Source organism: Lissotriton helveticus, chromosome 12 (assembly GCF_964261635.1).
Source record: "Lissotriton helveticus chromosome 12, aLisHel1.1, whole genome shotgun sequence".
Taxonomy (NCBI): Eukaryota; Metazoa; Chordata; class Amphibia; order Caudata; family Salamandridae; genus Lissotriton; species Lissotriton helveticus.
Window position 1 is genome coordinate 726,887,886 of NC_136073.1, and position 22,885 is coordinate 726,910,770.

At 44.6% G+C, this 22,885-nt stretch overlaps 1 protein-coding gene and 1 long non-coding RNA gene across 3 annotated transcripts in view; one reads left to right on the top strand and one right to left on the bottom strand.

Moving 5' to 3' along the window:
- The window catches only part of PIAS3 (protein inhibitor of activated STAT 3), a 324,307-nt gene that overhangs the window by 28,686 nt on the left and 272,736 nt on the right, over window positions 1-22,885 (top strand). Inside the window, exon 1 of one of the 2 annotated variants that reach the window (XM_078670585.1) lies at window positions 19,699-19,854. The exons of the other annotated variant lie outside the window; for it this stretch is intronic. Within the exon in view, the coding sequence (XP_078526711.1) occupies window positions 19,831-19,854 (24 nt within the window). The 5' untranslated portion in view covers window positions 19,699-19,830. Of the gene's footprint in view, window positions 1-19,698; window positions 19,855-22,885 lie in introns of those variants that run through there. 2 annotated transcript variants of the gene reach the window in all.
- LOC144799339 (uncharacterized) lies at window positions 117-20,134 on the bottom strand. The gene is made up of 3 exons (XR_013603794.1): window positions 20,051-20,134; window positions 16,885-16,960; window positions 117-220 (listed from the first exon to the last, which is right to left on the bottom strand). It is a non-coding gene; the product is annotated as an uncharacterized LOC144799339 (long non-coding RNA).

The following is a 22,885-nucleotide window of genomic DNA, read 5'->3' on the forward strand; positions in this document are numbered from 1 at the left end:
ATCATTAATCTTTTTGAGAAACTTCACATTACCATAATTGAGGATGCCCAAACATTATAATTTAATATAGACCAAATATATAAATTATCCAACCCGTAATACACAGGAGTCATGGATTCTCGATTAAAAAAAAATCTTGATTTATTTCTATTCTTTTTGTTAATGCAAACATGAATTCAGCTCAGCCAACACGTTTCGTCCTAAAAAGACTTCATCAGGGCTGAAAAGATTAAAACACATACAAAAAATTTTTGGTCAGATTTTTGCTTTAAATATACATATTTTCAATATAAATCACCAAAATCATGTACATACAATAATCCGCAAATAATCAATACAAATAGACCGTGACTCCACTTACACCAATAGATCATATGTATAGTCATACAGGATCAGATATCTATAATGAATATTTCTAAAATGCACTGATACGTATTGAAGACACAATTTAGATAAGAAACAAAACAATGTGACTTCAACCCGTTGGCCGCTGCCGCGATTTCGCGGCAGTGCGGCCGTTTTAAAAGACGGGCGTGGCTGCGTCGGCCGTTGAACGTGCGCAGCACCAGCCAGGGAGTGCTCCAAATGTTCAATGGCCGACGGCAGCACTTAACGGGTTAAATAGATTGCTACAATACAGATCAGTTTACCAGGATAGATTAAGACATTCCACATTTCTTACTGATGGCAGAAAATCAATTTTCATGACCCCAAATAATATGATCCTGTTCCGTAAAACTCCGTAGTAAATGCTCAAAACCAGATGTATATTCTCTAATTAGGCTTTGAGTTGTAATTGAGTGGATCCCAGATGATAGTCTGAATTAAATATAGAATAGAATGTTTCAGGATCCTTAAAATATTACTTCAATCGTATTATGATCAGATAAAGTACTAATGTGTATATAATACTTACATCAAAGAAGAATCATCAAATATTCTATGTTGAACTCCAATTTATTTATTCCAACCCTCCATCTTCCTCCTCATAAGTGAATTAATTATGATCAACTAAAAAAAATATTTATACAAGATAAGACATAACCTATCCACAACTCCCAGTGATTATTATACAACCCACACTACCTACAAGACACTTTTTAATAAGCTGTTATCTACAGCTCACTTATAGAAAGAACCACAACAAAAACAGATGGTTATTACTCCGCAAAGGAGTATGAAGAATATATCTGTTATTTACAAATACCATTTGCTACTTAATAAACAATATTAAATGTTTCTAAATACTACACCAACATTCATTCCCCTATTTATACAATACATTAAGAACAAAGCCTCAAACACAACTACCATTCAATCATTTGCCAAAAAAAGGCATTGGGCCCTTACTTATATTGCTCTTCCATGGATCCAAAGCAACAGCTACCATCTACTGGGTTCAGAGTGTAACTGAGCCAAGACATATGATCGTTCTTTTAAGCCTGTTGCCCGGCCAATACCATTTAAGTATGGAGAAAAACCAATAGGCTTACTTTTAACAAAATAAGAACATATGATGTTTCCACTCTGGTCCATTGAATCAATCCCCCTATCAAATGCTTGCTACTAATGTCAACAGAGTTTATCTTGGCATGATGTAAGGTGTACGTACCCAATTGGTCAATAAATGGGCCAATCATAATTTCTAGCACAGTAAGAAAACAAGCCTGTTACCTGGCCAATATCATTCAAGGATAGAAAATAACCAATAGGCTTTCTTGTAATGAAATAATGACGTATTATGTTTCCACTCTGGTCTTTCAAACCAATCCTTCTATCAAATGCTTGCTACTTAGGTCAACCACATTTTTGCTGAACCCTGTATAACTTGTGTGTCGTCAAGAATGTCTGTGTTTTTATAAACATATTTATCCTTCTATACCTTTATCTGTGGATGTCTCTGCATGTATATATCTATGTCTTGCATAGATCTCTTGTAGATGTCTTTCTACTTCAGATATATCATCCAGTCGGCTCACAGCGCCATTTCACAAAGCTTCTGCCACGAAAAGATACACAAACCACTGGAACTGCAGGCTAATTAAATATTTATTCTTGCTTCCTGGTAACGTGTTTCGGGCAACACTTGCCCTTGGTCACACACTGTGAAAGCTAGAAACGCCATATATATATATGTGTGTGTGTGTTTTGCATTTATGGTTGCCTAGCCTTCTCTATGGTGTACATTGCTGCATTTTACCTACATCCTTCTTGGTGGCCTCGTTCAACCTTCTTGGTTGTACTTGTCTGTCTCCTTCCTTCTCTTCAATGAACTTCTCCATTACATTGTACTGGAGGATGTCTTCTATAGGTATCATGGTTCTCAGTATAAGAGCGGTTTCTTTTACCATTCTTGTTTTTCTAGCGATGCTCTTCAGCATTCATCGTACTCTCATTCTCTTTTCTCCATCATTCTATGATTGGAGGTCCCTTTTTTCAGAATCTGTTTCTCCGGATAGTTTCCATGACAATCAGTGGGTGCTCTTATGCAGAGGTCTAGCCCGGGACCAGGGTTCAATTCACCGCCTCGGCGGGTCTTGGGCTCAAAATTCCACGGACCTGATAATTCTCGCCTCGGTGCCTATTCCAATCATGGAGTCCCACTCTGCAACTCTGGGCAATAGCTTGCTTAATCTCCACAACGGCCCCCACAACGCTAAGGATGCCTGGCCTCCACCTTGGGGGTGCCCAGGAGTGGACACCTCACAGGGAAAAGCCAGGATGGGTTCCACAGCGGTATTCGTACGAGCGCCTTGAGACCCTTGCGGGTGAGTAGTGCGCTATACAAGTATCAATTTACTTATTCATTGTATTTGTTTGCTGCGGCTGAGCTCACTGTGTATGCTCCTTCCATTGGTTAGAGCCTGGACTCTATGGAATGTTATCCTTGGCCCCTTCGCATCCCCCGATTGTAGATTCCAACCCTCTTTGGGGCTGCCTCTTTAACTGGTTCTTTACTGTGTTTCTCAGACCTGTGGCTTTCTACTCTCAACAGGATTCCTATGGTCATTCTTGGAGATCAGTCATTCAGAGAGCATCTTTGCTTAACCTATCTTTTTTCGGATATTCTGGTCCTTTCTATCTTTTGGAGCAGCTTCCTCTATGTAGGGATCTTTGGTGAGGTCGGTTCACAGGCCCTCATCCAAGGATGGTATTGCTTGGGTATCTGATACCTTCAGTAATGCCTTATCTGGTAGAGACATAATCTAGCTGCAGAATCCTTATCGACCCACCCACCCTCCCCACTATGCAATCTGAGGGCTCTTTGGTCTCCTAGATCCCCTTTTTGCATGCTACACATTCTTTCAATCTGTACTTGTTGATGCAAGACTTTTTTCCTTTTTGCACACTGTTTCCTGATAAAAAATCCATTTTTGCACATTACACATGAACTTTCAAGCGTTTCAAGGGTACCCAACGTTTTTTTCTTTCAGTGGGGAAGGGTTTGATGTCTATTCATACATCCCCATGGGTATTTTTTCATAAGTTATTGCAGGTCCAACCTCCCAGGGTGATACTGACCAGTGCTCAGACACAAACAAATGTGATGTGCTTGAAGTGCCTCATGTAAGCAACATCCTGGGATCAGTTGGCAGGTACTCGCCACTTTGTTCACTGTTTCATCATCTGCACTTTCCCAAGTAGAAACGAAAACCAACGCGCTAAATATAAGTAAGAAGAAAACCATATGTGAACTAAAGAAATGTTTGTGCACATACAAATAATACGTTCCCTATAGACCCCCCGTTAAAGAAAGGAGGCCTTCTCTGGCACTCCGAAGATTAAAAATGATCTACGGAAAAACACAAAACATTTGTCTTTAATTTGTTGTGCCCGTACTCATCCTAAAAACCATATCCTATTTAGAACGTTTTAACCTGAACGGCTGACATGTTTCATTGCCATTTTATTTTTGGGCAAAATCATTAGGTCTCGGACACCCTCTTTGACTTTTGGGATGCACCGGACCAAGTGTGGTTGCTGGATGGACTCCTACCAGCACACCACATATAAAAAACTGGAGGACGGAATTATCTCACTCTCCACATCTTCACCTTCTCTCCACACTGTTTCCTTAGACGGTTTCTCTACGTGACTCTGTGTTGTTGGCACGAAAAAGGTCACTAAGAAACTGACGTCAGCACATCGGAGGAGGGCTTATATGGACTCCGTTGACGTCCCATCCGGGAGACTATGCCGCTGTGGGGTCGCTCGACGTCCTCTACCGACGTGCAAACGTACTGCTGAAAACATTTCCGGATCCAGTCTGGTGCCCGGGGAGGATTCTAAGATAAGGAATCTGCGGCTAGATCCTGTCTCCACCAGATAAGGCATTACCAAAGGTAAGTAACTTCTCCCTTAAAATCACCAAACCTAACCTCACCTCGTCATCATTCTTTCCCGGTTGAAACCCGCTTCTCCCACGTCCCCCTTCCAACCACTAAAAACGTAACTTTGCTTGCCCCTTCCTTTACCCCCAGTTCCTTTATATTGTGCCACACACACGGCCACCTACATTTGCTTCTCAGCGTTTGAAGTGGCTGTAGACTAGAGACAGTAGTCCACCACTCAATTTCACTCTATAAGGGTATGATTTGTGATGGTCACACAAGGCTCAGAGTCACTCAGTAAAAATGTGACTCAAGTCTGGCCACAGCACGAGGTGAGGTGTGCTTTCCCCTACTCACTTGTGCAAACAATGCCCGGTGCACAAGGCGGGGGTAGGAGACAGGCTGGCTGAGCAGCCAGTAATGGCCAACTATTGCATGGCTTCACAATAAGCCATTACACTGATCGATTATGCTTGGGCAGAGCCTCCCTCCCACAAGGTGCCTCGCACACTGCAGCAATGGCCTAGACTAGGCCTAGCAAACTATTCTCTCAGCCAGTAAACATGGTGCTCCCTTGTTGTTACACTGCAACATCACAAAAGAATGGATGGGGTGTAGAAACTTTTCAAACACTCACCCCCAGTCACAGATCTGGGTTTAATCCATTGTTACTTTGCTCGACACGTCACCGCAGTTTGGAACCAGCCATATGTAAATCAGTCTTGACCCTGCTCCCTATGAGAACAGTCCAGGCCGAACTGCCAGGCCAGATCCTCCCTTAACCCGAAACGAGCATCCTGGGACAAGTTTCGGGGTATCACCCCCTCATCAGCCAGACTTGCTTGAATACACAGCATGAGAGGAGCATCCAGATTGGCTTGAGCTGGCCGTCTCATCACTCATTCTGAGACTATGGGGTTGCGGCTTTGATCAACCCATGGCGCTCACTTATGTGCAGATGGAGACAAACCTTTGTGTGCATTTTGGGTTGACCTGAAAAAGGCAGCCGCCCAACCCAACATGCGCACTTTGGGGGCCTAGGCTAGGTGTTGTGCTCTTGCTAATGATGTCTATCAAATTTGAATCCCACTCCCTTCAGAGCCGCTGCTGAATAGAAACCGCCCGCAACTGAAGGCGGACTGTCCCGGGCACGAAAAACAATATCACTTTGGGAGTATGTTGAATAAAGTTTGACATATTATTCACATGTAATCAGGGGTACGGGGGAGGTGAAATATGAGTGGGGCAACGCCCCAAGTCTCTAAGACAGAATCTACCCCTGGATTGTAGTACGATTTACATAGCAAACATTTTGAGGACTTGAGTCTAAGCCAGATCCTTGGTTCAGCTCTTACTGTTTATTTATTGGCGCACCTACCTCTATATACTAGACACAAATATTAGTGACCTACTCACGTTTGACCAATATCACTCTAAACTTTGGTGTGCAATATCTGTAGATCGCAATTAATGGAGCACGAATACTATATATGTTCGCTTTCAAACATGTTGAGGGATAGTGTAGAACAAATCGACTAAGTATAGGAATTAATTTGGTAAAGTGTCAAACTTTGAGAAGCTGCACTCATTGGCCGAACCATGGTGACATGTGAGGCGGGGCTAGCAGTCGAGATGAGTGGAGCAGAGAATGTAGAGTGGCCTGGAGAGGCACTGGAGTGGTGGATGGAGGCCCGAGGTCGACAGCGGGTGAGCAGTGAGCCAAGGCCAGTTAGGACCCCCGCGATTGTCCTATAGAGAGCGCCTGCTGGGACCGGCAGTGATGAAATTTGCAAGACACTCAAAAGTTGCGACGCAAAACAGGCCACCAAATCTGCGACTCAAGGGGGCACAGTATTGAAAGCCCCCAGTTACATCCTGCTTACCTCCAGACCGAAGCTCTAGCCCTGAGGGAGCGGGGGATTTTGATGGTGAGGCTGTAGGCTGCCGGCAGGTGCCAGGTGGCGCTTGGAAGCGGCCGGCATTAGGCTGGTGCGGCTTGTGCCTGCTGTAGTGCCTCCACTCTGCTGACAGGTTCCTCAGAGAGCCCAGGAGTGTATAAGAAAGCATCATTGGAGGAGCACGGGACAACTCGCCAGTCCTTAAGACGCCAGAACTGTGGTGACTCAGGGAAAGCTCAGTATTGGCGCATAACCTCTGAGGCAAGTTGCGGTTCTGCATCCCGGACGTGAAAACTAGGCAAGGAGTGTGGGCTCCTGCATTGTGAATAGCGTGCTTGTGCCTCTCCCCTCACCCAGATCGGTAACCATCCAGGAGGTAAGGCGGCGCTTCCCACATACCTCTACACATTGCTGCACACCGCTATTCATCGCCACACATTGCCTTTCATCATCTCAAATTGGCTTACAGAGGCCAAACCTGCATAGAGCAGCATCCCAAGCTCTTTGAGACTCTAGCAAGTGTTCAAAACAAATTCTTGACATTATGGTCAAAAAGAAAATTCTGCCCCGGAAAAAATCTATTGAGCCCTTAGACGAGACTCTCATTCCATCCCAAGTGCCCCCTTCTCAGGACTCTGATACTGACACAGGGTCCATCCCAATGAATGAAATAAGAAAGCAAGGGGCAGTGGAGCACTTAAGAGCCAATACCCATAGCCCCCCAATGTCTACTAAGTTCGACCCAAGGAAGTCTTGGGGTTGACCAGTGTGCCTTCTAAAAAGATCCTGACCGAAGGAGCCCAATCCTGAACGAAGGAGCCCAATCGCCAGCACAGGGCTGATTAATGAATACTTTTCTAAGCCCCCCCCCCCCATAAGGGTCTCCACCCGCCAAATTCAACAGACTTATTGGACTTTAATAAGCCAATATAATCTTCACACTGTATAGGCTTAGAGGGGCCATCGGTTACCGGACCCAAACCCTGCTGGTCAAACTCCTGCCCAGGGCTACAAGAGGGACCACAGCAAGGCAACAAGCGCCTTCTTTTTAACCAAGCTTCGAGGGAACTGTTCGGAGACTGCAGCAACAAATAGTGATAAATACTCCCCGAACCACATGGGCGCAAACAACTGGGGCCCATGAGGAGGAATTCTGCCTAGAGAACAGTGTCCATGTGCAGTTAACGGTGATTGTGCAAGTGTACAGCAGGGAATTACTGCTCTGTCTTTGTCTCGGACACCGGCACTGAAAGGTGAGTTAATAAAAATCATCCCAGTGCCTAATTCCATCCAATCGCCATCAAAAAAGCTCAGGAGGGAAAGTATATCTGATGCGTGTTAGCTCCCACACTATTCTCATTTTATGTGAATGGTGTGGTAGAGCACCTGCTTAAAGAACCAGCAGATACCCCGTCCCTGGCGGGCACTCGGATCCCCACCCTGCTCTTCGCTGACGACACCCTTCTTATCGCAAAGACACCTCGGGGTCTCCAAAAGCTCCTCAATCGCTTCCAGGAGTTCTGCTCTCTCAGGGGCTTGACGATTAATGTAGACAAGAGCAAATTTTTGACCATGAACCCTCCTAAAAAGTTAGCACCCCCCCGGTTTTAAACTCTGTTCCCCTGGAGAGGGTCTGTGAGTTCGATTACTTGGGGATCCGCCTTAGTAATTCCATGAGCTGGTCCCCACACATTCAAAAGATACTGCTCAGCCACAAAAGGGTTACTGGTGTCCTACTCAGGGAACATCGCTCATCTGCTAAACATTGCATTTCCCCGGTTATAGACATTTATAAAGCCAGAGGGGTCACTGCCGCCCTGTATGGGGCGGAGTTGTGGGGCACCTCAAACCTTGAGGTATTAGCTAAAGCGGAAAGTAAATTCCTGAAAGAAGTTATGGCGCTCCCACTGAGTACACCCACAGTTCCGGTGCTTCTTGACTTGGGCTGCAGATCAATTGCGGACCAGGCGCGCCTCCGGCCTTTGCTCTTGTGGGCTCGCTTGTGGAGGGTCCCTGAGCTAGCCTCATATGCAGCAGGCTTGTCTGAGGTGATCGCAATGGAGGGATGGCATCGAATTAAATGGCTAAGGGATGTTAAGAGCCTATTGGGGGAGCTGGGGTTGGAGGACTCTTGGGCTACCCGTTCTGCTCCTCCCAAAGTCACCCTGAAGAAACTATACTGGGAGTGGGTATCGTCCAAACTCATTGGCAAAACTCGTCACTGCAACTCGACCGCAGCATTCCTAAGAATCAAAGACGTGGTTGCATATGAGCCTTATCTGGACCTCATTTCTATTCCATTGGACAGGGCTCTCTACTTTAAGCTTAGAGTGGGTACCTTACCTTTAGGCAACCTGGTGTCCAGGTGGAAATCATCTTCCCAGTCCTCACCCTTCTGTGCTCTGTGTTCGACACGGGTGGAGACGGTGGCACACATTCTTTTTGAATGCCCGGACTATTGTGCTCCAAGGAGGCGCTGGCTTACACCAGTGTGCAGACTTTTAGGTACACGACAGCATTTGGTGGCCCTCCGTATCTTACTGACTGATACATCATCCCCCATTGTTTGTGGTGTTACTAAATTCTTAAAATGGGTATGGGTGATCCGTTCTAAAAGGCTTTCCATTTCAAATTAATTCTTTTTTTAATTATTTATTACATCAGTGTTGATTGTTTTATCCTTTTTAAATTTATAATGTATTTCATCTTTGCCTTAAGAAAGTAATTTTTAATGTATGTACTGCTTTTAAGATATCTATGTATCGAAATAAAGCATATATCACAAAGTATATCTGATCAGGAACTCTGAAACCTGTCTGACCAGTTCCATGCGTCATTAGAAGCCCAAATGGAAGTATCACTGGCACAAAATTCAGTATTTAGAAACCAGCACAAATCCAGACCCATCAGTCCGATCAAACAGGGGGCAACAGTCTCTCCTCTCACAGCTCCTCGATAGTCTCCCTGTCCTCCATTTTTAATCAAGATACGATAGCTAGGGCGTATCTATGGCAATCTCAAAAGGTGGTGCTCCAGATAGACCTAATTCAATCTATCGCCTCAAGCTTAATGGACTTCGGCCTCAGGCTAAGGACATTGGAAAATCTATTTCGGCGGGCGGGGCGGACCAACTCTGCGCATGCTCCCCACTGATCGGTAAACTTAGTTCTCTATCAAAATTACTATGGACCCTCAGTGTCAAGAGTTCAACCTGTGCCCTCGAACAAAATTCTAGTTAATCGTCTGACAGAACTCCTACACCCAATCCAACCGATATTGACAATTCTTCCCCGGAACTAAACCGAGGCGCCACCACCTAACAAATCAGCCCATGTGCACCTCTTACACCACTGCAAACTTACCTTCCAAAAGTCTGACCAGAGAGAGCGCTCTAACCTAACCACCTGAATTATCAGTTCCACCAGGCCCTTCAAATACTTTTAACCTCCCGAGAAGGGCAAAAAAGAAATGTAAAAAAACGGTCAAAAAAACAGCACCTCATAAAACGAAGATCTCTGATAGCAGGGTCCAACACTGTTTCTCATGCTAACAAAGTGGACGGGTTCACTAAGCTCTTTCCTATGGTCAACTAATTTCCTAAATCAATTAGGGGGCACATAGCCCGCCAAGCTGCCTGCAAAACACACTGAGAACCCTCGCCCCCTCTAACGACAACGCCAGATGTTCCAACAAAAGACGTCGCTGTCCTAACCTCCGTTAGCAGGCCTGAAAACAATCTAAAAGAGCCTGTCCAGGGGATCGACAATTCTCCGGCATCAATCAGTTAGTACCTACGTATATGGGGTCCCACTTAGGCCTGCACACCCCCCTAGCTATTAACTGCACACAAGGAGCCCCAGGATGGTACCAGTGTGCTTGGCAGTGTAGTAGTTACAACGGACCCCCCCCAATTCAGTCACAGGACGTGTACAATTTCGCACTGAGGCTGCTTCCAAGAGCCCAACCTTTGTACCCATCAAACCCACATAGGACATTCATTGGTTCAATGGGACACAGCCCTATAATGGGCAGGGGATCAGAGTTCTCCTATTTGTAACTACATCCAGGGCACAAACCGTACAGTTCAGCACTAACACAACCCCTTCTCAGATATTACGTAACCACTAGGGTCTCTCTCAACAACAGCCCTTCTGGTCTCGCAAGAAGCAGCCAATATTTCTACTGGCCTATTGTAATTAGCAACCTAGCCCAAAAAAGGACATAAGTTAAGCTGAATGACAATCCAAAACCGGCCCACTTAAGCAGTGGGTCTATCCTATACCCGGTGACAGGAGAGCCTAAGATAGCCAGTCATAAGCAACATCAAGATCAGCATCTTGGAGACAAAGCGGGAGGACAGTTAGCCACACAAGACCAATCATCCAGTAAATGGAGACAAACGGCCAGATGTACAACCATGTTTTGCGCTCGCAAACAGGAAATTTGCCCGTTTGCAACCACAAAATAGGTGTGCCCTATTAACAAACCCTATTTTGGGAGTCAGTTACCTATTACCGACTGGCAAAATAGGGTTTGCGACTCCTAATAGTGACACACACTTCATTGTAAGATTGTTTTGCGGCTGCAAAACACATGCAGTTTACCACTGTAGGAAAGTATGATCTGACTGCATGGTTACCCCCACTTTTTTTCTGGTGTTTTTCTGGTTTTTGACCAGTCTGACTAGGATCCTGTTATCCAGGACCCCAGTCTATCTGCTTTCTCTATTAAATTGCTAGGTGTGTACTTTAGGTACACTGCAGATTCGATACTGAGGTACTCTTATCAGTCCCTAGAGTATGGTACACCATGTATCCAGGGCATAGGTACCCCAGAGGCCTCCCACGGGCTGAAGCATGTATTATGCCACCCATGAAAGGCCATTCAAAGTGACACGACAGGCCTGCTACAGCAGACTGTGTAAGCTGGTGCTTGCACCACTTACTTAGATATAGGTTCACTATATCTATCAGTCACCCCTATGGCAGGCCTTATCAATCCTGAAGGCAGGGTGCTGGGTTTTAGGTGAGAGGGTGCCCGTGCATAAGTAGGGCCCCTTTGCATCCTTCGGAGACCATTCCCCGGGGTTGTCTGTGATGCAGCCAGACATATAGGTTAAAGTGCATTATAACCTTGCTGTAAATGGTAACTTTAAAACGGCTGCTTAGAAACATATCAGGTTTGGTGTCAAACACTTTGGAATCATACCTCCACACCAGTAACTATATTCCACGTTAGAATATTGTTAGCAGACATACAAGGATCGTACATCGGGCCCAAAGTTCAAACCAGCAGGCTCCCATATATCCAAGTGAGTTGTCCCCTAGGTGCATTTAGCCCCACACCTTTCCAGCCTCAATCAGATTGGAGCCTCAAGCCATCAAACCAGGGGAAGCTACACAAGCAGGCACCACGGATCATTTTGGACTGGCATTTATCCCACACTACTCCCCTAAAGGCACCCATAACATATTAAACGGAGGCAATTTGTTACGCTTGTTCCAAGACATTCCTACACTGGAGGATCTGACATCGGCTGAACCAACCTCTATAAAGCTTGCTCATATCCCAGAAAAAGCTACCTCGGACACCACAATCACCACATGGAAAAGAGCTGGTCTCAGGGACTCCATCCTGAGTGAATCAAGGATCTTTGAGTAATGGGGCATTGAGTTGCTAAAGCTCCATCCACCAAAATATCCCCAAGTTCTGCCGCCACCCACTATGGGGTACAGAAGTGGCTTGAGAGGGGCGTGGGGTGCCACACACGACTAGCTTTCAGTTGCCTCAAAAGCTGCAAACTCTCTAGAAGTATTATGTACCAACAATCAATGAAATGTAAGACGCATAACAAGAAGCAACAATAAAGGCAGGTGGAACCAGTTGGTAAACTTTCTAAGCGGCACCCAACAGATCTGGATCTAGCCACCCCCAACCAGTCAGTCCTCATTCACAGAAATCGACTATGGCGAGTCGGCTCACAATCACATTGTGGAATGTGGCAGGCCTGAGGACAATTGTCATCTAAATCCGCAGAGGCATTCTTGCATAAAAGCGATATCATCTGCCTACAGGAAACGTGGGCGCTTACTGCAACAGTTATACGTGGCTTTTATTAGCTCTTTAAACTAGCTAAACGCACAACCTTGTTTGGCAGGCGAACTAGTGATTTCTCAATCTTTATTAAGCAAACTGTTAAGTTTGAAGTTGTGCCCCTCAATCAAAATTACCCTGCTTTGCAAGTAGGAATAATCTCCGGGCCAACAATCTGTCATAAACACTGTCCCTTGCTCTTGATTAACTGTTACCATAACGCGCAGAAGGGAACAAAACAGCGCACAACTGACTACATTTGAAACCGCCTAGAAGCTACCCTTCTGGACTACCCCATTCATGAAGTCCTGCTTACACAGGATTTTAAGATCTAGGACCTCGAACATGCCTGCATCGCTTCTCAAAAAACCAAGTAACAGGGAAACATGAATGACCTTCTGGGCTCCTTAAAATGAATCTCCGACGAAATGTGTTCAGGGCTCAAGACCCCCATTACCAGACCCTCAGTGCTTTCAAATGATTCTCAACAATAGATTACATCATCTTGTCTGAATCTCTTGTGAATAGTCTAATTAACTTTGAGATGCCTAACGGGCAAAATCGATCATAACCCCCATGGCTCTAAGCTTGGACTTGGGCGTACCAATAGCGGGCAAATATCGCTCAGTGGGCTCCTCTACATGCAACGAAGCAACAAAGTTAGTCAGGAGGATCAAATGGAGGGCCACAGACACCTCTGGGGTGACTTAGTGGTTACGCAAGGTGACCATCAACCCCAACACTAGACAGGGAGACATGCAAAACAAGTGGAGCAGACTGACCACGGGGCTGATGGATTCTTTATTGGCAACTGGAGGCCGTAAGCAACCCTCAAAGCCATCATGGAAGGTGCAGCTCAACCAGCTGCATAATCAGACCATTGTTATTACAGAGAAAGTTAGGAAGGTGCCTGCGTAAATACAAGCTCAACCCCACCATTAAAAACTGTAACGGATGTCACTGAATCACGCATGGTGGACAAAAAAGCGGTGTGGGAAGTGAAGAAAACTTCAGAAGAAAAGCTGTGGCTAAAGATGCATCAAATGCTTAAAGAAAGAACTCTAGCTCGCTTCTGGAACTATGTAAACAACCTGGAAGCCCCAAATTTAACTAGTGAAAATTGAGACTCGGAAGGAGCATGGGTGAGCCATGTGATAGCACTATACCCCAGCCATCCAGCGGCAGCAGGTTACATGGGCAAACTGGGGCTGGCAGACCAGCCCACACGGAACAGGAACTATCTTCACCAACCCAACTCATCCAGGGCATGAAAAATGATGGGGCGCCAGGTCCTAATGGCCTTCCTGCTGGAATCTTCAAATGGAATGCAGTGGTTCTAAACCCAGCTATTTAACCATGCTTATCTCTAGGCTTAAGTTCCAGACGCAATGAGAGGCTCCACTCTGTGTCTTATATTTAAGAACTGGGATCCAACAAAAAGCTCCATTTATCGCTTGATAGCCCTACTTGATCTAAAGGCCAAAGTTATTCTCGATTATTACTCAAACAGCTGGAGGCTTGGGTACTGGAGAATAAGGGTCTTCCAGACAAATTTCCATGCAGCAGCGTCCACTACTGATCACATCAGTGCACTTGGCGCCTTGAGCCACCAAGCATCACAAAGAAGACCGCTACCACTTCTTTGCTGCTATATTGATTAACAATGCTGCATTTGACAAGGTGGACAGACCCACGTTATGGAGGAAACTAACAATATGGGGCATCCCCTCTAATCTCTTAAGGGCTATAATCTCTCTTTACTCGGACACATGGGTCTGCGTAAGAACCGGGCCACAATCAGTTACCTCCAAAATTACCACCCAAGAAGAACTGAAGCCAGGCTGCGTCCTCGCTTCCCTGCTTTTCAACCTATATATAGCAGATCTTGCCAGAGCTCTGGCAAACAGCAGTCTAGCCACCTCCACAACCATGCCACACGACTCTTCGCATTTCTTGAATATGCCGATTACATATCAATAGTGGGCTTACAGCGATCACTGAATAGTCTCTGTATGTACACCAAAAATAATTTTCTTATGCTCAATCAAGGTAAGACCAAAATCGTAATCTTTGGGCGCTATAAGCTCAAGAAATTACTTTCATGCAGCCTGGGGTCCAAGACCATTAAAATGGCTCTGAAATACAACTATCTGGGGGTTTGGTTCTCAGAGTCCCCCAAACCTCACACCACAAAGGCTAGTTAAAAAAGAAATCTGCCATCACTTATGGTCTAGCCAGCCTAAATAAAAAAAAAATCTAAAGCCCTTCTGCTGCATCAGTTATCAAAGTCTTATAGGCCTCCCTCCTTCCACCACTACAATATGGGCACCATGGTTTTCCCTGTGACTGCTATGCCAGTCTAGAGAACGCACAGTGCTCTGGTTATAAGAAAGTATTTCATTTTCCCAGGCATTTCTGCAGATCCAGAATTCAGCTGAAATTTGGCCTGTCAAATCCATCCCTAATTTGCGAGTCAGACACTTTGAAATATGATATACGTATATTGAAAGCACCAGGGAAGTCGCTCAAGGCCTGTCTCAGTCACATTTGAGAGTCCAGGGAGCCCATGGCGCAAGGCAACTGCAATGGACAATCACATCTTTCCAAATTGAAGCACCAGTGCTAATTCTTGATTCCATCTCATTTTAGGTCAAGCCTGGGCAGCACATGCGCTGCTCTGTGAGGCATACTGTATTGGAGTATGGACTTGAAGCTCCGCCCACATTTTTCATTGGCTTGTCTCATTGTCCACTGTAAACTGTGGCTGTTGATTGTTCAAAAGGCTTAGCAGTCCCTCCTTAGAACCGCCTTGTCCCATTTTGTAATCTTCCATGGCGACACCCAGTTGTGTGTTGTTGCTCCGTAGGCTTTAATTACAGCCTCCAAGCACTATCTTCTCAAATAGCTTCGTTCTGCCTGCTGTTGCAGGCAGGACACACACTCTCCTAACGCTTTAACGCTTACATTTTTTTTATTATAGCACGCATTTGCAATACAGTAGGTCTCGCATTTGCGAGAGTTTGAGCTATTGGCATTTAAATGACAATGCCTTTTATTTATCTCGTTTAAAAACAGCACATAAATAAAAGGCATTGTCATTTTCAATGCCAATAGCTCAAACTCTCATATATGCAAGACCTATTGCATTGCAAATGCTTGTTTGATTTTGAAAAAGGCAATCCATAGACCGCTGTGTTTAACTTAATTCCAGCAAGATTATCCTTATCTAAAATCCTCGGAGATTATACTCCCTCTAAATTACTCATATATGGGTGGGAGACCTCAGCCTTACCTTTCAGAGTTCATTAACAGCCGAGTGTGCAGAGATATCATGTATATGCATCTGCCTGCCTTACCAAAAGACTTCAACCCGGCATGCGCCAACCGAGGTAAGGAAGGGGCATGCAGACTATGTAACTTTAAGCAGGAATCATGGCTACACCTTCTGAGTTGCCCAGTTCTGGACGTCGTAAGGACGGCCTTACTAAAACCATTTTTTCTGACAAAGGGGACCCGCACTTGCTTGGGGACATCTTCAATGTTTCTCCCAGTCCGATGTAAGATCTTTATCCAGGTGCGGAAAATGTGTCAAAGACCTCAGAGTTCACCTTCAATGTCGATCCATTAACTCTCATCATGTCAAGCATTCTCGAAAACTTATAACTGATTATTGCACCAAGAAACATCTAGCGTCATGGCACGGCTTACAGCACACCTGTTTTTAGGTCTCGTGACCTACAATGCGCGCAAGCGCATTTGGGATCGAGAATTCAAGTGCTCGATCGACTAGTGAAACCACTGCGGTTTCTTCACAGTGCATGTGAGGTCACGTGGCCACAAAAGCGGGTCACGTGACCACACAAGCACGCGCATCTCCCTATTCCGCCTGCATCAACTTCTCCTCCCGTCGCTCGTATTCCCGCCCCTCCACCAGGCTCTCCCGCGCTCCGGCCTCCGAGAGCTTCAAAGCTTCCCCGCCCACTGCTTCACACTTCACGGCCGGCAGATCCATTCCTTGCTTCCCGCGCTCCGGCCTCCGAGAGCTTCAAAGCTTCAAAGCTTCCCCGCCCACTGCTTCACACTTCACGGCCGGCAGGCCGTGAGAACCATTCCTTTAATACAGTTGGAAAAGCCCAGCCATCTGCAGTTCCTTGTAGCTTGTTCTAAATATTTGTGCTGTGGCAACCATTGATAATGCCAATAGTCATAGTTGCTCGTAGGTGTTATTTTACCTGTGTTACATATGCATTGCTGCTTGTAGGTGTTATTTCATTTTTTTTTTTAAGTTGTTCACCGCTGCACAAATATATCGAAGCACTTTGCTGCTGGTCAAGCGCGCAACGCCATTAGGCTAAAAGGGATTCAGGCAACCCCCATCCGTCCTGTATGGCAGCTCCTGCTCCTGATGCTTCCCGGGCACACACACACAGCCCTAGTACTTGAAAGGTGTTATTGGCACACTATGCTAAAACCTACATTTTAGCTTATTTGTGCTTTGGGAGTATTTTTATTAGTTGCGAATGCCTTCCATATGTTTAATTATTATTCGCACTACACTTTACCTAGGGCTTTAAGGGTGCCTGGTCCAAGTAGGTGCTGCAACATGTGCCGATCGGGCTCTCTGTTTTTACCGTCACCCTAGAGAGAAAAATCATAGTTTACCTTTGCAGCATTTTAGGTTTTAAATTTTATTTGGTTTTTGGGCTATTGTATATTGTGCTAACTCGAACCTAAAGTATTGCACAGTTTTACATAGCCACTAGTTACACAAATATAAAGTAACATGTGTTTTACCATGCTGTAGTTGCCGACACTTTTTTCCCCCTTCCTCACTCTGTCGCCCTTCCTCACTCTATCTGTCGCCCTCACTCTATCTGTCGCCCTCACTCTATCTGTCGCCCTCACTCTATCTGTCGCCCTCACTCTATCTGTCGCCCTCACTCTATCTGTCTATTTATCGCCCTCACTCTATCTATCGATCTATCGCCCTCACTCTATCTATCGATCTATCACCCTCACTCCTATCTATCGCCCTCACTCTATCTATCTATCGCCCTCACTCTATCTATCTATCGCCCTCACTCTATCTATCTATCGCCCTCACTCTATCTATCGCCCTCACTCTATCTATCGCCCTCACTCTATCGCCCACACTATCTATCGCCCTCTCTCTATCTATCACCCTCACTCCTATCTATCGCCCTCACTCTATCGCCCACACTATCTATCTATCGCCCTCACTCTATCGCCCACACTATCTATCTATCGCCCACACTCTATCTATCTATCGGCCTCACTCTATCTATCTATCGGCCTCACTATATCTATCGGCCTCACTCTATCTATCTATCGGCCTCACTCTATCTATCGGCCTCTATCTATTGCCCTCACTCTATCGCCCTCACTCTATCTATTGCCCTCACTCTATCTATCTATCTATCGCCCTCACTCTATCTATCTATCGCCCTCACTCTATCTATCGCCCTCACTCTATCTATCTATCACCGTCACTCTATCTGTTTATCTATCGCACTCACTCTATCTATCGCCATAACTCTATCTATCTATCGCCCTCCCTCTATTTATCTATCTATCGCCATAACTCTATTTATCTATCTATCGCCCTCCCTCTATCTATCTATCGCCTTCCCTCTATCTATCTATCGCCTTCCCTCTATCTATCTATCGCCCTCACTCTAGCTATCTTTCGCACTCACTATGTCTATCTATCGCACCACCACAGCATCACTCATGCGCTACCACAGCATCACTGAACGCCACAGCATCACTCGTCACCACCACATCACTCAGCGCCACCACAGCATCAATCTGTGCAACCATTTAACAACAGCTGGTTTAAATATGTTCTCTCAATGATTCAAGCTTTATTACAAATGTCACAAAAAGATGTTAATATTTCACTTCTGTTCTTGGATTTTCGTCACAATAAAATACACTGAACATAATCTTCACAAAAGTAATTTACAAAAGTTTAAGCTATTGCCATTATAAATTACAATAACTTTTATTAAAGTATTAATTATTAAAAAAAATAAAAGCCATAGTTATTTGTAATATCAATACAGCTAAGTCACGTTAATACAACACATATTGCATTACAAATGCTATAGGTGTCACATTTGCGAAAGTTAAAACTATTGGCATTGTAAATGACAAAGCTATTAATTTTGCTATTTTCAAAACCAACACATAAATAAAAGATTTGTCATTTAAAATACCAATAGCTCAAACTTTCCTAATGCGAGACCTATTGCATTGCAAATGCTTGTTTACCCAGTATCTTTAACTATTGCACTTTCACTACCCTGCCTTGAGTTTTTATCCTTGTTGGTTTCAGCCCTTAGTATTTTAAGTGATTTTACCTTAATTAACTTAATTCCCTGGATGTCTGGGGTGCATTCCGAGATTATTTTTTTTAAAGAATGTAACTGGTATCTAGTTACACTGGACCTTGACTGTTGTACCCATAATGAAATATGCAAAAATTATTACGGCTTTTACTAACTAAACAACACATTTGTTACGTCTTTTATAACTAAACAACAAATTTGAAAGATCACTAAGGTTACATATCGAAGAGCTTATGCACTAGCAGGTTATCTCATGTATATTTGAATTAATCAGGACATTTACTTACGTGGCCTTAATTTTAGAACGTACTTATCCTTTTTTTTAACAGATTGTGTACTGGCTATCTACTATGTTCTTATAGCATGTAATTGTTTTAATTAACCAAATCACGATTAATAAACTTTGAGATGTTTTTTACTGTCTTCATTGAAATTGCACTTCAGTGAATCTGAACCTGGGTATTATACGCTGAAATTCTTATGATATTTTGTAGAAAAGTTTTGAAAATTTTGAGGCTATATTTTAATCAACGTTTCTCTTTAAATAGGCCTTCAAAGTGTTGCTGGTTTTGGATAGAGATTTCAGTATAGGTGCGAGACAGCAGTTTGATATCTCTGATGCGACCATCGTTAGAAACTTGTAGTCCCATTTACACTACTTTTAGAGAACGATAATACGTTTCTGATCATTAAAGCTTACACGTTTGTAACGTCTCCTTTATACACGTGCCTGTATGGCGGCTTCAGGCTGCTGTGCTATAGAGAACCGTCAGTGTGATTTTTTTCTTTAAAGAATAGTGTGAATACTGAGCAATATATGTGTTGTTTTCTCTCTCTCTAAGCCTTGGCACTCTAGGTGTTCTATACAACTGTATGAAGCCTCGGGTATATGTCTCACTCTGGGGCGGGGGAGAGCATAGGCCTCGGTCGTATAGCTGGGCTCACGGGGGGAGGCGGGGACACGCGCCCCTCGCTCCGCCCGCTCGGTCTTAGCTCTCCCGGGCATCGTTGGCTCTCGGAGGCCGTGAGTGGTCCTCGGAGTCCGGGGCCTCCACAGCCCCTTCCTGCGCGCCGCGGGTCGGGGAGTGAAGCCTCGCTGCCTCCGCGCCGGACCGGTCTCTCCGACAATGTCTCAAGATGGCGGAGTTTGCGGAGCTGAAGGTAAGGGGAAACCGAAAGCCGGGGTTGTGGGCCCGCTCATGGCCGGAAGGGTGAGAGGAGGCCCTAGAGCCCGCTGCTGCCTCCGGTTTTGGAGACGGGGCCGTACTGTCTGTTGGTGCCACCCCCGGCTGCCGAGAGTCCGCGCGCCACGAAGGGGTTTGAAAGAAATAAGCCCATCCCTGCTAACGCCGCTTGCCATTGTTTCCGTTGACTGAATAAGCTGTTCCCAAACTGTACACAAAAGCGCCTCAATCCCCGAGACGGAGTGCCGTTGATGGATGAGCGCCCTAAGTGTGCGCGCATGGACGAGACCACCCCCAGTGGGGTGTAGCCAGTGGTAAAAAAAAGTCTTACGTCGCACAGAAAACTCAGAGTGGTGTCTACTGTGTACCAGAGAGCCTAAATGCTGTTTAGGGGCGAAGAGCACATCAGTCGGTGGTGTTCAGTTTCCAATATTTTTTTCAAATTCCTTGCCTTACGTACATCCCCCCTACCAAGGTATCCCTCTCTTCAAACACTATATCACGCACAGTAGATCCCTCCGGCTGCTCACTGTCCATTCCTAAACCTCAGGGAAAATGTACATTATTGAACCATGGCTCCTCCGAAGAGGCTGCATACGTCTTACTGTACAGCGATACTTTATTGAAACGGCTAAACATTCAGCTATCACCATAGGGATGCCCCCTGAATAATTATTGGAAACCGAGGACTCCCACTGAGTCGTTACTAGAAGCTGGGGACCACGGCATAAGCTTTTTCGAATGAAACCGAAAACAACACACAAAAATACACAAACAACAATCCATCAAACAAATGCATGTTTGCTAAAACATTTGTATTTCATTTACAACAAATTAAAAAGAAATCAGAATTTTTGCTTCAGTGGGAACGTTAGAGCTTTTCTAAATTCGATGTAGGCCTCTCATTGGCCATACTTTATTCTGTTGGCCGTTAGGTCTCAACTGAATATAGAAAACCTTTCAACTCAAATTTAGCCTTTTTTAACAGTTGGTTAAGAATTAAATAAAGTATTCCATCATGTGGATATTTGTTTGATGAATGTTTTTCTTCTGCATTTTATTTATATTGTTTTGCAGTTCAAATCATAAAAGTTGCTTATTCTGGTGTCCCCACCTTCCACTAATAATTCTTTTTTTGGGGGAGGGGTGGATTCCAATAATGATTCAATGGGAGTCCCAGGATTCCAGTAATGATTAAGTGTGGGATCACAAAAGTTTAAGAACCACTGTTCTAAGTGGCCATAGACACCCTGAGTAGGTTCCTCTGACTTTGAGGAGTCCCCAGACCCCAGGTAAATAATAACTGGTTTACAGCTTTTCTTTTTTTATCCTTGCACTATGAGCTTACATCATTATTCTGACCCTGGTGTTAAATAAAACCAGGCTTGTTTTTATTCCTGATTTGCACCTTGATGGGGAAAAACATCAGAAGTAAACAGAAGATTATGGAAGGAGTGCTGAAACTTTTCAATAACGCACCCCTAGACAAGAGATCTCGGTTGAATCCATCATTCTTTTGCTCACTATGCCACTCCAGTTTGAACCCAGCCATATGCAAATCAGTCTTGTGGGAACAGTCCATCCCAAACTGCCAGGCCAGGGCCTTCCCTGGACTGGAAACAAGCATCCTGGTACCAGTTTTGGGGTATCACCTCATCAGCCAATCTAGCTTGAATCTAGTGGCACAGCGAGCATATCAGAAGTAACATACACCGTTTTCGTGTGTCTCTGTACCTCATGTTTTACATCCACTGTTCCCACCAACGCCACACTAGTGGTAAAGGGCCTTATTGGTCTCATAGGTTTTTGGTGGCTTATAAAGTTTTGTCCTGTCACATAATCTTCACAAGTCTTTTCTATAGAATTGTGTCCCTTTTTAGGTCTTGCATAAGGCAGCAATTGCTCAAGATATCGTAAACAAAAGGGGCTTGGGGCTCGCCCATTGCTTACCGTTCGCTGGTTTCATTGTCACTTTTATTTGCTGCCTCCTAATTGGCCGGTGTGTGCTAGCTGTACTTACTCCTCTTTCGTGGAGACATGGACCAAGTACTGATTTCTTCATCTTGATTAGTGTCCTCCCACTGCTCACAAAGTGATTGAGGTACTATTTCCTTTGTACCCTCTTCTTGCTGCTTTTTTCTTCCTCTGGTTCTTCCTGCGTTGCTTTTCCCCTCAACAGTATCATTATCAGTGTTGTTTCCTTCCTTCCCTCCAACCATCCGTCAATGTTGTATCTTCCCCTCACTCTCCATTGTTTGTGTTGCCTTATTCCCCTCTCACCCTCCATTGTCCGTGTTGCTTCTTTCCCCTCTCACCCATGTCTATTTTGATTCTCCCCTCTCCCCCTTGTAAACATTCCCCAAATGGAACTCACTTGAAACTCAACTAAGTGTTCATGCTGTAGCCTGTTTTGAGACACTGCCATTTTGTGACAGCTATGGTTAGCCATTGTGTATTGTTGGTATTCTGGGTATACTAGGCACAAAGAACCCAAATGGTAATAGCACCTAGATTTCTTTTTCAAGCAAAATATTTAAAGCAGTTGCCTCAGAAACATTGGTGGAACTACGTAGTTTTGCATGAACGATCTAGAATTCTTGTTCGTCTAAGTGGAGACAGGCTGGAATGGTATCCAGAAGCGCCAGCATTTAAGGACAGGACATGGTAATACTGCAGGACGTTGTAATGTTATAAATGACTCATTAAAAACATTGGCCTGAAAAATATTGCTCCCTGTGTATGGGATTCTTGAGCTCTTGTTCTCTGTTGTTCTCTTCTCCCTTCATTACGCTAAATTCTTTAGACTTTAATCAAACCTTACACTTTTTATATTCATGCTCAACCTTTTTTAATTTCCAGTTGGTAGACATGGCTGAGATTTAGCTTCAAATGTTAAAATAGTCTTTCTCTTCATGCAAATTCAGCCACAAACTGTGCTGTGAGTAGACGTACTATCCAACTTGATTTTGGATTAGAACCCATACTAAATGGGCCTTTGGCTGTCTCTA